Raw genomic sequence first — 15,641 nt, 5'->3', positions numbered from 1 at the left:
CGAAGAAGTACCATCACCATTCAACACACGGTGCCAGGAGCTCCGGAGTGTCAAAGGACTCAGCACCTGAGAAGCGTCGGCGCCGAGAAGATCGCTCCCCCTCCCTACAGGAGGTGCCAATGTGTCAGCCTCTTAGCAGCCCGGTACCTGCTCCTGAGCCTCAGCAGATTCTGCCACCGGCTGCTCCACCTGCCCCGCAGCCTTCTCCGATAGCAACTCTCGACGAGCACATCCGGGCCCTGCTTCCCGAACTTCTGGAGGGACTGCTGCGCCAGTCTGCTTTGGCGTTGGGGGTGCTTGCGGCTTTCATGCCATCTGCTGCAGCGGTGTCTGGCCCTTCACCTGCAGCGAGGTCCCCATCCTCGTTGCTCCTTGCGGCACCGGTGTCGTCTGCCACCCAGCTCGACTCCCCTTCGACGTTGGTGGAGGAAGCTTCATTGCAGTCCATGCAGGCGTTGGCCTCTCGATCTCACCATCGAGGACGTTGATCCTCGGCGTCTAGGCAGGCTCAGTCTCTGAGTTCCCGATACTGAAGAGAAGCGTTGGTGGGAGTCAGAGGAAGATCCCTGATACTTTTCTTCCGATGAGTTGTGTGGGATTCTCTCTGAACCTTCCCCTCCACCTGAAAGGAGACTGTCTCCTCCTGAGAGTCTCTCTTTTACATCTTTTGTCTGGGAAATGGCTACTGCTATTAAATTTCCTATGAAGGTGGAGGATGAGCCCAGGGCTGAGATGCTCAAGGTCCTGGATTATCCCTCTCCACCTAAGGAGGCTGTAACAGCTCTTTTGCATAAAGTACTAAGGAAGTCCTTATGCAAAACTGGTCGTTCCCTCTGTCTGCTCCCGTGATCCTGAAGAAAGCTGATTCCCAGTATCTGATCTACTGTGAACCTGGGCTGATGAGGTCTCAGTTACCCCACAATTCCATGGTGGTGGATTCCACCCTCAAAAGAGCAAATAGTACTAGGGACTATGCCTCGGCACCCCCAGGCAGAGAAGCTAGAACCTTGGACTCTTTTGGGAGGAAGACGTATCAGGCCGCTATACTCACTGCCTGTATCCAGTCTTACCAGCTCTTCACAAGTGTTCAGTTATGGAACTCAGTGAGGCAGCTGTCTAGCTTGGTCGAAGCCCTCCCTCCGGAGCAGGCCGAGCCCTTTCACCAGGTGGTCAGGCAGCAGAAGGCATGACGTAAATTCCTGGCCAGGGGCACTTACAATACTTTTGATGTGACATCCAGAATCACTGCTCAGGATATAGCAATGCGCAGACTTTCATGGCTGCGTGTCTCTGACCTGAATCATTCAGTCCAGCAGAGGATGGCGGATGTTCCTTGCCAGGGGGAATAACCTTTTCAGAGAGAAGGTGGAAGATCTTGTTGACCAGATCAAGAAGCACAATGATGCTATAGCTTCTGTCTCCTGCCGGGTGCCTTCTGCTACAGCCTCCTCAACTAAGAGGTTTTTTTGGGGTGGGGGGGGCGCGAAGTAAACGCCGGCGTCTCAACAGCCTAGTCAGGCTCAGCCCTAGCAATCTCGTTCTCGTCAATAGCGTGCGCCTAAGGCCCCTGCTGCTCCCCAGCAAAAGCAAGGGATGGGCTTTTGACTGGCTCCAGCAAAGCATAGCCACTTTAAGTGTCCATGCTGGACAAATTGCCAGTTGGAGGAAGGATTCATATTTTTTCACCAAAGGTGGCCTCTCATAACCTTCGACTGGTGGGTTCTTCAAATATTCCGGTTAGGATACACCCTCATTCTGGAATCCAAACCTCAAAATTGTCCACCGGGAGCTCATTTTTACAGCTCCCAGCACAAGCAGGTACTTGCAGAGGAACTCCCTGCCCTTCTAAAGGCCCATGCGGTCAAACCCGTTCCACCAAGGGAAGTGGGGCTGGGATTCTATTCCAGGTACTTCCTTGTGCAAAAGAAAACAGGGGGCATGCATCCCATCCTAGACCTAAGGGCCCTGAGCACATTCCTAATACAAGAAAATTTCAGGATGGTTTCCCTGGGCACCCTTCTTCCCATGATTCAGGAGAACGATTGGCTATGCTCTCTGGACTTAAAGGATGCTTATACACACATCTCGATACTTCGAGCTCACAGGAAGTACCTTAGATTTCGGCTGGGAACACAGTACTTTCAGTACCGTGTACTGCCCTTTGGTCTGGTTTCTGCGCTTAGTGTTCACAGTTGTAGCATCGCTACACAGACTGGGAGTTTTAGGGGTATATGTTCAGGGTCTTGCTTGCTTCCAGGAAATATTCCACGAAGAGGTGTTAACTCTTTCAAATGGAGGAGGTTTGCCGTCTAGTGTGATAGCAGGGCCCTAGATCCTCTCGTTCTACACAGACCCTGCTTGAATACCTTCTACATTTGTCAGAGTCTGGTCTCAAGACCAACTCAGCAAGGGTTCACCTCAGTGCAATTAGTGCTTATCATCGGCGTGTAGAGGGTAAGCCTTTCTCTGGACAGCCTTTGGTTGTTCGCTTCAAGAGAGGTTTGCTTTTGTCAAAGCCCCTTGTCAAACCTCCGCCAGTGTCATGGGATCTCAATGTTGTTCTCACCCAGCTGATGAAAGCTCTTTTTGAGCCACTGAATTCCTGCCAACTCCACGCTCCTAGGCCGTATAATGAGCTGTATATAGATTCAGTTTAATTGGTTCTGGTTGGCCTTGCCATTGCAAGCCCCTATTGTCCTTGCGTTGTTTTCGGTGAGCCTAATAGCTAGGGATTCTTATGTGTGAGAATTGACCTGCCTGTTCTCGGAGAAAGCGAAGTTACTAACCTGTAATAAGTGTTCTTTGAGGACAGAATGACACACATTCTCACATTCCCTCCCACCTTCCCTAGAAGTTGTTGTATTTTGCTTTGATATTGTACTGCTGGTCCTGCATGATCACACTTGGCTGGAAAGCACTCAGATGTGTGATAGGATGCTGCCAAAGGCTTCTTAAAGTTGTAAAATGTCTGGTAACTTCTGCACCGGGGCTCCGTCAGACATGCCACCCATGTGTGAGAATTTATGTTGTCCTGTCCTTAGAGAACACTTGCTTCAGGTGAGTAACTTCGCTTTCTCCGAGGACAAGCAGGCTGCTTGTTCTCACTGATGGGTGACGTCCACGGCAGCCCCTCCAATCGGAAACTTCACTAGCAAAGGCCTTTGCTAGTCCTCGCGCGCTCATGCGCGGCCGCGCATGCGCGGCCGTCTTCCCGCCCGAACCGGCTCGTGTTCGTCAGTCTTCTTTTGTCCGCGCTCGGTACGGTCGTGTTTTCGCCGTGTCGGGCCCCGCAAAGTCGACCTCGCGCGTTCGTCGTGTGTTTTCGAAAGAGAAAAATTATAATCCATTCTGTGTGGGAAAAGACTCTTGGTCTTTTCTTCCCCCGCTATTTCCAGCTTTCGCCCCGGTAAGTTTTCTTTCGTCGTCGGGGTAGGCCACTTTTAGGCCTCGGGTCGAAGTTTTCTTCCCCTTGTTTTTTCAGTGCCTTTTCCACCATTTCGACTTTTGATCTCGCCGGCGTGATTTTTCCGCCCATGACATCGAAGTCTACCAGCAGCTTCAAGAAGTGCACCCAGTGCGCCCGGGTCATCTCGCTCACTGACAGGCACGCGTCGTGTCTTCAGTGCTTGGGGGCTGGGCACCGCCCGCAGGCCTGTAGTCTGTGTTCCCTTTTGCAAAAGCGGACTCAGGTAGCGAGATTGGCCCAGTGGAACGTTTTGTTCTCGGGCTCTTCGTCGGCATCAGCACCGGGGGTATCGAGTGCATCGACGTCTTCAGCGTCCAGAGCTTCATCCTCGGCCACCAGTGCATCGAGTGCATTGAGGCATCGGCCCTCTGCATCGGCGCCGAGACATCGGATAGCTGCATCGACGTCGGTGGTACCGGGACCTCGTCTGCTGATGTCGTCGGACGGTGGTGCTTCGTCTGGAGTGCAGGTGAGGGCTGTCCATTCCCCTGCTGGTGGCGGTGAGCCTTCGGGTGGGTCTCCCCCTACCCTGAGGGCTCCTGCGGTACAGCCCCCCCGAGACCGACCTCCTTCGGCCTCGGCCCTGAGGAAGCGACGACTGGATTCTACGTCCTCCTCATCGGTGCCGGGAAGCTCCGGTGACATGCTTCGTTCCAAGAAATCGAAGAAGCATCGTCATCGGTCTCCTTCCCGGGTCGGCACCGAGAGCTCTGGGTCGCCGAGGGAGTCGGCACCCACCAGGCATCGGCACCGAGAGGACCGCTCACCCTCTGTTCAGGAGGTGTCGATGCGCTCCACTCTGGACAGCCCGGAACAGGTTCTGACGTCGACGCCTGCATCGACCTCCATGCCTTTCTCTGCAGCCGCTCTGAACGAGAGCCTCCGGGCCGTTCTCCCAGAGATTCTGGGAGAGCTGTTGCGCCCTACCCCTCCGGTACTGGCGGTGCTTGCGCCACCGTAACCGTCGAGCGTGGCGCCGGCTGGCCCATCGCCCGAGGTGAGGTATCCGGCGTCGGTGCCGCGTGCTCCTACGTCGGCGGAGGGAGCTTCGCCGATGCGGGCGAGGGAGTCTACCTCTCGACGCCCCCATCGTGGACGTGGCTCCACAGAGTCGAGTCGGGCACGGTTGCAGACACAGGTCCGTGAACTTGTGTCTGACACCGAGGGTGAGGCCTCGTGGGAAGAGGAAGAAGACCCCAGATATTTCTCTGACGAGGAGTCTGAGGGTCTTCCTTCCGATCCCACTCCCTCTCCTGAGAGACAGCTTTCTCCTCCCGAGAGTCTGTCTTTTGCTTCCTTTGTCCGGGAGATGTCTACGGCCATCCCCTTCCCGGTGGTTGTGGAGGACGAGCCCAGGGCTGAAATGTTTGAGCTCCTGGACTATCCTTCTCCACCTAAGGAAGCGTCCACTGTACCCATGCACCATGTCCTAAAAAAGACATTGCTGGCGAACTGGACCAAGCCTTTAACTAATCCCCACATCCCCAAGAAGATCGAGTCCCAGTACCGGATCCATGGGGACCCAGATCTGATGCGCACTCAGTTGCCTCATGATTCTGGAGTTGTGGATCTGGCCCTAAAGAAGGCTAAGAGTTCTAGGGAGCATGCTTCGGCGCCCCCGGGCAAGGACTCTAGAACCTTAGACTCCTTTGGGAGGAAGGCCTACCATTCCTCTATGCTCGTGGCCAAAATTCAGTCCTACCAGCTCTACACAAGCATACACATGCGGAACAATGTGCGGCAGTTGGCGGGCTTGGTTGATGCGCTCCCCCCTGAGCAAGCCAAGCCTTTTCAGGAGGTGGTCAGGCAGCTGAAGGCGTGCAGAAAATTCCTGGCCAGAGGGGTGTATGACACCTTTGATGTAGCGTCCAGGGCCGCTGCTCAAGGTGTGGTGATGCGCAGGCTCTCATGGCTGCGTGCCTCCAACCTAGAGAATAGAATCCAGCAGCGGATTGCGGACTCGCCTTGCCGTGCGGATAACATTTTTGGAGAGAAAGTCGAACAGGTGGTAGAGCAGCTCCACCAGCGGGACACCGCATTCGACAAGTTCTCCCGCCGGCAGCCTTCAGCCTCTACCTCTACAGGTAGAAGATTTTTCGGGGGAAGGAAGACTGTTCCCTACTCTTCTGGCAAGCGTAGGTACAATCCTCCTTCTCGACAGCCTGCGGCCCAGGCTAAGCCCCAGCGCGCTCGCTCTCGTCAGCAGCGTGCACCTCAGCAAGGCCCCTCGGCTCCCCAGCAAAAGCAAGGGATGAGCTTTTGACTGGCTCCAGCAGAGTATAGCCGCCATCCAAGTGTCAGTGCCGGGCGACCTGCCAGTCGGAGGGAGGTTAAAAGCTTTTCACCAAAGGTGGCCTCTCATAACCTCCGATCAGTGGGTTCTCCAAATAGTCCAGCAAGGATACACCCTCAATTTGGCCTCCAAACCTCCAAATTGCCCACCGGGAGCTCAATCCTACAGCTTCCAGCACAAGCAGGTACTTGCAGAGGAACTCTCCGCCCTTCTCAGCGCCAATGCGGTCGAGCCCGTGCCATCCGGGCAAAAAGGGCTGGGATTCTATTCCAGGTACTTCCTTGTGGAAAAGAAAACAGGGGGGATGCGTCCCATCCTAGACCTAAGGGCCCTGAACAAATATCTGGTCAAAGAAAAGTTCAGGATGCTTTCCCTGGGCACCCTCCTTCCCATGATTCAGGAAAACGATTGGCTATGCTCTCTGGACTTGAAGGATGCCTACACACACATCCCGATACTGCCAGCTCACAGGCAGTATCTGCGATTTCAGCTGGGCACACGTCACTTCCAGTACTATGTGCTACCCTTTGGGCTCGCCTCTGCGCCCAGGGTGTTCACAAAGTGCTTGGCTGTAGTAGCAGCGGCACTTCGCAGGCTGAGGGTGCACGTGTTCCCATATCTCGACGATTGGCTGGTGAAGAACACATCCGAGGCAGGAGCCCTGCAGTCCATGCAGATGACTATTCGCCTCCTGGAGCTACTGGGGTTTGTGATAAATTATCCAAAGTCCCATCTTCTCCCAGTGCAGAGACTCGAATTCATAGGAGCTCTGCTGGATTCTCGGACGGCTCGCGCCTATCTCCCAGAGACGAGAGCCAACAACTTGTTGTCCCTCGTCTCGCGGGTGCGAGCGTCCCAGCAGATCACAGCTCGGCAGATGTTGAGATTGCTAGGCCACATGGCCTCCACAGTCCATGTGACTCTTATGGCCCGCCTTCACATGAGATCTGCTCAATGGACCCTAGCTTCCCAGTGGTTCCAGGCTGCTGGGGATCTAGAAGACGTAATCCACCTGTCCACGAGTTTTCTCGAATCCCTGTATTGGTGGACGATTTGGTCCAATCTGACTCTGGGACGTCCCTTCCAAATTCCTCAGCCTCTAAAAGTGCTGACCACGGATGCGTCTCTCCTGGGGTGGGGAGCTCATGTCGATGGGCTTCACACCCAAGGAAGCTGGTCCCTCCAGGAACGCGATCTGCAGATCAATCTTCTGGAGTTGCGAGCGATCTGGAACGCTCTGAAGGCTTTCAGAGATCGGCTGTCCCACCAAATTATCCAAATTCAGACAGACAACCAGGTTGCCATGTACTACGTCAACAAGCAGGGGGGCACCGGATCTCGCCCCCTGTGTCAGGAAGCCGTCAGCATGTGGCTCTGGGCTCGCCGTCACGGCATGGTGCTCCAAGCCACATATCTGGCAGGCATAAACAACAGTCTGGCCGACAGGTTGAGCAGGATTATGCAACCTCACGAGTGGTCGCTCAATTCCCGTGTAGTGCGCCAGATCTTCCAGGTGTGGGGCACCCCCTTGGTAGACCTCTTCACATCTCGAGCCAACCACAAAGTCCCTCAGTTCTGTTCCAGGCTTCAGGCCCACGGCAGATTGGCATCGGATGCCTTCCTCCTGGACTGGGGGGAGGGTCTGCTGTATGCTTATCCTCCCATACCTGTGGTGGGGAAGACTTTGTTGAAACTCAAGCAAGATCGAGGCACCATGATTCTGATTGCTCCTTTTTGGCCGCGTCAGATCTGGTTCCCTCTTCTTCTGGAGTTGTCCTCCGAAGAACCGTGGAGATTGGAGTGTTTTCCGACCCTCATCACACAGGACGAAGGGGCGCTTCTGCATCCCAACCTCCGGTCCCTGGCTCTCACGGCCTGGATGTTGAGAGCGTAGACTTTGCCTCTTTGGGTCTGTCAGAGGGTGTCTCCCGCATCTTGCTTGTTTCCAGGAAAGATTCCACTAAGAGGAGTTACTTCTTTCTATGGAGGAGGTTTGCCGTCTGGTGTGACAGCAAGGCCCTAGATCCTCGCTCTTGTCCTACACAGACCCTGCTTGAATACCTTCTGCACTTGTCTGAGTCTGGTCTCAAGACCAACTCTGTAAGGGTTCACCTTAGTGCAATCAGTGCATACCATTACCGTGTGGAAGGTAAGCCGATCTCAGGACAGCCTTTAGTTGTTCGCTTCATGAGAGGTTTGCTGTTGTCAAAGCCCCCTGTCAAGCCTCCTACAGTGTCATGGGATCTCAATGTCGTTCTCACCCAGCTGATGAAACCTCCTTTTGAGCCACTGAATTCCTGCCATCTGAAGTACTTGACCTGGAAGGTCATTTTCTTGGTGGCAGTTACTTCAGCTCATAGAGTCAGTGAGCTTCAGGCCCTGGTAGCCCAGGCCCCTTACACCAAATTTCATCATAACAGAGTAGTCCTCCGCACTCACCCTAAGTTCTTGCCAAAGGTCGTGTCGGAGTTCCATCTGAACCAGTCAATTGTCTTGCCAACATTCTTTCCCCGTCCTCATTCCTGCCCTGCTGAACGTCAGCTGCACACATTGGACTGCAAGAGAGCATTGGCCTTCTATCTGGAGCGGACACAGCCCAACACACAGTCCGCCCAATTGTTTGTTTCTTTTGATCCCAATAGGAGGGGAGTGGCTGTGGGGAAACGCACCATATCCAATTGGCTAGCAGATTGCATTTCCTTCACTTACGCCCAGGCGGGGCTGGCTCTTGAGGGTCATGTCACGGCTCATAATGTTAGAGCCATGGCTGCGTCGGTAGCCCACTTGAAGTCAGCCTCTATTGAAGAAATTTGCAAAGCTGCGACGTGGTCATCTGTCCACACATTCACATCTCATTACTGCCTGCAGCAGGATACCCGACGCGACAGTCGGTTCGGGCAGTCAGTTCTTCAGAACCTGTTTGGGCTTTAGGATCCAACTCCACCCCCCGAGGGCCCTGTTTGTTCTGTTCCAGGCTGCACTCTCAGTTAGTTGGTAAATTTTTTAGGTCAATCTCAGTTATGTCCTCGCCGTTGCGAGGCCCAATTGACCATGGTTGTTGTTTTGAGTGAGCCTGGGGGCTAGGGATACCCCATCAGTGAGAACAAGCAGCCTGCTTGTCCTCGGAGAAAGCGAATGCTACATACCTGTAGAAGGTATTCTCCGAGGACAGCAGGCTGATTGTTCTCACAAACCCGCCCACCTCCCCTTTGGAGTTGTGTCTTCCCTTGCTTTGTTTTGCTACATATGGGACTGACGAACACGAGCCGGTTCGGGCGGGAAGACGGCCGCGCATGCGCGGTGCGCATGAGCGCGCGAGGACTAGCAAAGGCCTTTGCTAGTGAAGTTTCCGATTGGAGGGGCTGCCGTGGACGTCACCCATCAGTGAGAACAATCAGCCTGCTGTCCTCGGAGAATACCTTCTACAGGTATGTAGCATTCGCTTTACTGCCACAGATCAGTTGGTAGCTAAATACTGACCCACATATTTCCTACACTTTGCATCTAGTATTCATACTTCAGAAGAGATTAGCAAAAATAGGTAGATATCAATTTTGTACTTGTATTTAGCAATGTGTTTACCTTTTAACAGTATCATTTATCCTAATGAGAACTTTGATATGAGTAGGTGTCCTCTTTAATGGAAGAGCTAAAGGATGGGACTGCTAAACAGGAGCAACTCCTGAGTGAAAATGAGAACTTGGATCAGATACAGAAGAAATTATCCATTGAAGCAGATCAGCTTCAGGAACAACTAATGGCCAGCAAATCCTTACTAGAGGCAGCAGAAAGAGAGAAGCTAGAGATTTCCCAGAACTTTGATGAACTTCAAGAAAAACTAAGCATTGTAATTCAGGAGAAAGATGTGCTTCATCAGATGTATGAGAAACTCCAAGCTGAACGAGACCAACTCAAGGAGGACATTATGCAGACCACTGAGCAAGTGAGTGATTGATTCATTATAGTGCTATTTTGGTTCTTCAGATAAAGGGAGGCATGTAGAGTGAAAGTGTCTTGCCTACCACATTATAATCTTATGTAGATGTCAATGTTCAGACAAGATGGGTGGCTTTGCAGAGAATGTAAAATGAATATGCAAGACTATGATTCTCATGCAAAATGTAGTTGTTGCTTATTGTATTCTGTAGTAGTGAATAGGGAAGGTTAGCAAAGTGTATCCTTTGTAGTGTATAGTACGTTTGAAAATTTTCAAATTTATAACTCCTTACAATTTCTTTGAACATCTTTCTAAAGGTAGCTATATTCAAACCAGATGCTCAAATTCTTTGAAGTTGAGCAAGTCAGCAGTCATTTATGGATGTCCTTCTGATGACATACTGAGCATATGCAGTAGTTAACAGGCACCTGTGAGCACATTGCTTTCCTCACTTCTTTTTCCACAGTGAATATTGAACACAGCTTTTGGCTCGAACCGTTGTGTGTTCTCCTTGAAGAAAACCTGACATTCATTGCCACATAATCAGAGACACCGTACAATTCCTCCAAGAATGGGATAACATATGTAAGACAATATTAGACACAATTGCCCCAATCCAAACCAGAACATCGCACAGGAAAAAATCAAATCCATGGTTCACCGAAGAGCTGAAAGAACTCAAAACGCAAGTCAGAAAGCTAGAACGCGCTTGGAACAAAAAGAAAGATGAACACACACTGAATGCATGGAAATCACTTCGGAGGAAATACAAATACACCATAAAACAGACTAAAAGACTACACTATAAAACTATGATTGGACCAAACTACAAAGACACGCACAAACTCTTCCACCTTGTAAATAAGCTGCTAGACACTACACCTGTTACAAACAATAGTAAAGAAATACCAGGGGTCGACGACCTCGCGAAATACTTCAAGGAGAAAATCATACAACTACGACTTAGAATACCTACCAGCCCTACTGAATACACCACATTCCTGAACTGTCTAGACCCAGAAGACGGAATACACCCAGCAGACAGGATCTGGACCGAATTCAAAGTACTGTCAGAAGACCTTATCTTTAAAACGCTTAAAAGATTCGCCAAATCCCAATGCAAACTAGACATCTGCCCAAGCAACCTCATGAAATCAGCTCCTCAACAATTCATAGTAGACTTAACGGACCACCTGAATTTCATGCTACAAAACGGACTTTTCCCAAAGGAAAAAGGAAAAATCTTACTCACCCCAATACCCAAAGACACAAAGAAAAACGCTAGTGAAATAACTAACTACAGACCAGTTGCATCTATACCACTAATAGCCAAAATAACAGAAGGAGTGGTAACCAAACAACTCAAAAGTTATCTTGACAAGTTTTCAATACTGCGTGACGCCCAATCAGGATTCCGTTCGAATCACAGCACAGAAACAGTATTAACGACCAAATTTAAGCAACTGATCGTAACCGGCTCCAATATACTCCTCCTACAATTTGACATGTCAAGTGCCTTTGACATGGTTGACCACGGAATCCTATTACACATTCTTGAATATTTCGGCATCGGAGGCAATGTCCTAAATTGGTTCAAGGGGTTCTTAACCTCACGCTCATACCAAGTCACATCAAATTCAACCACATCTGCCGCATGGACACCTGAGTGCGGAGTACCGCTGGGATCTCCCCTCTCGCCAACAATTTTCAACCTACTGATGACCCCACTGGCAAAACTTCTATCAAACCATAATCTTAACCCTTACATTTATGCCGATGATGTAACGATATATATTCCTTTTAAACAAGACATCAATGAAATCTCCAACGAAATCAACCAAAGTCTACACATCATGAACACCTGGGCAGATGCATTCCGACTGAAATTGAACGCAGAAAAAACTCAATGCCTCATACTAACCTCCCAATACAACACAACCAAATTTACCGCTATCAACACACCTAAACTAAACTTGCCAATATCAGAAAATTTAAAAATCCTTGGAGTCACGATCGACCGCCACCTTACACTTGAGACTCACGCGAACAACACAACAAAAAAGATGTTCTTCTCCATGTGGAAACTGAAAAGAATAAAACCATTCTTTCCAAGATCTGTCTTCCGCAACCTAGTACAATCACTCGTACTCAGCCATCTGGATTACTGCAACTCACTGTACGCAGGCTGCAAAGAACAAATAATGAGAAAACTTCAAACAGCCCAGAATACAGCAGCCAGACTCATCTTCGGAAAACCAAAATACGAAAGTGCAGCACCCTTACGTGAGAAACTACACTGGCTCCCGCTCAAGGAACGTATCATCTTTAAATTATGCACGTTAGTTCACAAAATCATTCACGGTGAAGCCCCTGCATACATGTCCGACTTAATAGACCTGCCACCCAGAAACGCCAAAAAATCATCCAGAACTTTCCTCAACCTTCACTTCCCTAAGTGCAAAGACATAAAGTATAAAGTACTACATGCATCAACCTTCTCCTACATGAGCACGCAACTCTGGAATGCACTACCACGCAACCTGAAAACGATCTATGAATTAACCGACTTCCGCAAACGATTGAAGACCTATCTCTTTGAAAAAACATACTGCAAGGATCAAAACACATAAATCCCATATACACCATAACAATGCCTCAAGACATTACCTCACGTACTCCATTTCCCCGTACTCTCTCCCATTCAATAATCTACCCACAGATAAAAACTGTTATAACCCATCGCTCTCTTGCTATTATTCGATCACCCTAGTAATCCCCCAACGTCATATCCTACAGTTTCTACACCCCAAAGATGATTGACCTGACTCTGTCTTCCTTAACTATTCACAATGTAACCCATAATCGTATTGTAACAAACTGTATTTCAATCATTTACAATGTATTGTAAGCCACACTGAGCCCGCAAATAGGTGGGAAAATGTGGGATACAAATGCAATTAAATAAATTAAAAAATAAATAGTGTAAAGCAAGGCCAGTTTCTATACACCTTTCGGTTGTTGGGCTTGCTTCATTTGCAGTAAGACCCCTCATAGATTCTCTCGCTGGTGTTTTAATGTGGTTGAAAATAGCCAGTGTAAGTCTTTCTGAGCCACTGGCTATCTGTGAGCTTAAGTACTTTGAATTAAGTTTTTTGATGTTGACTTGGACTGCTAGATTTTGAGAGCTAGGGGCAATCAACCTCTCCACCTTTATCCTAAATTTCATGATTTTAGACTGGTCCTTCATACACATTTTAAGTTTCCACTTTCTACCTTAATCAGTTCATATTTCTACCAATGTTAGCTTCCTAAGAACACTTTGCCAAGAAAATCTCACAGATGCTTTGCTTTGTAAGCAAGGCATTAAATTATATCTAAAACAGTCTAAAGACCTTAGAAAGTCCACCCAGATGATTGTCTTGTCCAGATACATTTGGAATTGCTGTATACAAGAGTGATTTTTAAATGGATGACAATTTGCATATCCTTCACATATTACCAAGTACTTTTGATCTTCAAGGAGCATGTTAAGGTTTATAATGTCAAAAGCTATGGCTATACTGAAACTCAGGTCAACTTTCATCAAAAAGAATATGCTAGGTTGATACATGATGGCATATTCAAAACGATTTAAAGGGGAAGGAGAGTCTCCTGCCCGCTTATATCACCTGTGGCTGCCCAACCACCAATATTCAGCAGCACTTAATTGGGCAGTGCTGCTGAATATTTACTATGGCCTTCCAAAAAATGAGCAGGTCAGGGGTGGCATTGGGGAGGAGCCAGCAGTATTATGGGTGCCGACAATGTTCAGTGCAAGGACCCACATAGTTAATTGTCAGAAATTATGATAGCTCAAAAGATACTGTTCTCAGAGAACACCTGCTATAGGTAAGTAACTTCACTTTCTCTGAGATCTCTCAACTGAAAATCCTTAGTTACCAGGCTCACCAAAAACAGTTCTAGCACAATAAAGACTTACAATGGCAGCCAAACAACCTGAAAACAAAAAACTAGTTGTGAAGGTGCAGCCTGGAACAGAAATAACGGGCCTAGGAGTATGGAGTTGGATTCTAGACACAAAACAGATTCTGCAGTACAGTCTGACCAAAACCATCTGTCATTTTGGGTATTCTGCTCAAGGCAGTAGTGAGATGTGAATGTGTGGATTGAAGGCTACTTTGCAGCTTTGCGATTTCCTCTGAGAGAGGATGATCTCAGGTGGGCTGCCGACGCAGCTATGGCTGTGGCATTGTGAGCCATGACATGACGCTCTGGAGTTAGTCCAGCTTGTGCATAAGCGAAAGAGCCTGTTATCCAGTTGGACAAGGTGTGTTTGCTGATGGCTGTCCCCCATCCTGTTGGGATCAAAAGAAACAAAAATCTAGGTGAACTGTTGGGCTTTAGTCCCCTCCAGATAGAAGGCTAAGGCTCGCTTGCCGAATGTTGGCAGAATAATTGACTGGTTAAGATAGAACTCAACACCACCTTAGGAAGGAACTTGGGGTGAGTGCAAAGGACTAATCTGTTATGATGAAACTTTGCGCAAGGTGAATCTGCTACTAGGGCCTGTAGATTGCTGACCCTATGAGCTGAAGTGACCGCCACCAAGAATAAGACCCTCCAGCTCAGGTACTTCAGATAACAGGAATCAAGTGGCTCAAAAGGAGCTTTCATCAGCTGGATGAAGACGACGAGGTCCTGTGATACAGTAAGGGGATGGAGGGCTTTCTCAACAGTAAACCCCACATGAAGTGAACAACTAGATGCTGTCCAGAGATGGGCTTATCTCCCACATGGTGATGAAAAGTACTGATCGCACTGACTTGATTTTCAATCCAGACTGAGAGGTGCCAGAGGTACTTGAACAGTTTTTGTGTAGGGCAAGCGAGGATCTAGGGCCTTGATCTCACACCAGACGGCAAACCACCTCTTAGTGAAATCTTTCCTTGAAGCCAGCAAGACCCTGGAGATACCATCTAGCAGGTTCAAGGGGGAAAATTCTAGGATCTAAACATCCAGGGCATTCTGAGTGATGAGGGTTGGCAAACAGTCCAATCTCCATGATTCTTTGGAGGATAACTCCAGAAGAAGATGGGACTGCACCTGCCTTGGCCAGAATGGGGCGATGAGCATTATGGTGCCCTTGTCTTTAGGTTCAGGAGAGTCTTCCCTATCAGAATGGGGTGATGAGCATCATGGTGTCCTTGTTCTGAGTTTCAGGAGAGTCTTCCCTATCAGAAAAATGGGAGGATACGCATACAGATAATCTGTACCATGAACCTTATTGAGTGCTAAAAAAAATCCACCTTGGTGGTACCCCACTCTCGGGAGATCTTATGGGCAACACCTATGCAGTTGCGTGATCCAGCTCAGCCTGTCTGCCAGACTGTTTTGTTTCCGTGCCAGATATATGTCCTGGAGCACCATGCTGTAACTGGTGTCCCAGGTACAGGTATCCTTCCTGATAAGGGATATAATCCCATATCACCACCCCTCCCCACACACACACACTTGTTGACATAATAAGTGACATCCTGGCTGTCTTTCAGTCAGGATAATTTGCTTTTATCAGCCGATCTCTGAAAGCCTAAGAACGTTCCAAAATACCCGGAGCTCCAGGAAGTTGATGTGTAACGAAGCTTCCTGGACGGACCAAATCCCTTGGGTGTGATGGCCATCTACGTGGGCTTCCCAGGTTGGGCACATCAGTGGTTACAGCTTTCTGAGGTGGAAGAATTTGGAATGGTAGTCCCAGGGTCAAATTGGAGCGAATGGTCACCAGAGAAGTGAATGATCCAAATTGGGAGTGATGTGGATGATGTCCGCTGACTGCTGCAGACAGAGTGGCAATGGCTATCGGAGCATCCACCCATACTTGTGGGCGATAGGCCTGATCTTGTACCGTGTCTCAGGGTTCCAGTGAATTCCAATCGCTGTACAGGTTG

At 49.3% G+C, this 15,641-nt stretch overlaps 1 protein-coding gene across 1 annotated transcript in view; it reads left to right on the top strand.

Moving 5' to 3' along the window:
* CENPE (centromere protein E) overlaps positions 1 to 15,641 on the top strand; it is a 466,760-nt gene that overhangs the window by 196,074 nt on the left and 255,045 nt on the right. Inside the window, 1 exon segment of the mRNA XM_030192156.1 lies at positions 9,388 to 9,702. Within this exon segment, the coding sequence (XP_030048016.1) occupies positions 9,388 to 9,702 (315 nt within the window).

This window comes from Microcaecilia unicolor, chromosome 2 (assembly GCF_901765095.1).
Source record: "Microcaecilia unicolor chromosome 2, aMicUni1.1, whole genome shotgun sequence".
In the NCBI taxonomy this organism is placed as follows: domain Eukaryota; kingdom Metazoa; phylum Chordata; class Amphibia; order Gymnophiona; family Siphonopidae; genus Microcaecilia; species Microcaecilia unicolor.
Note: the sequence above shows the minus strand (reverse complement) of the source record. Positions and strands in the feature narration are given on the sequence as shown.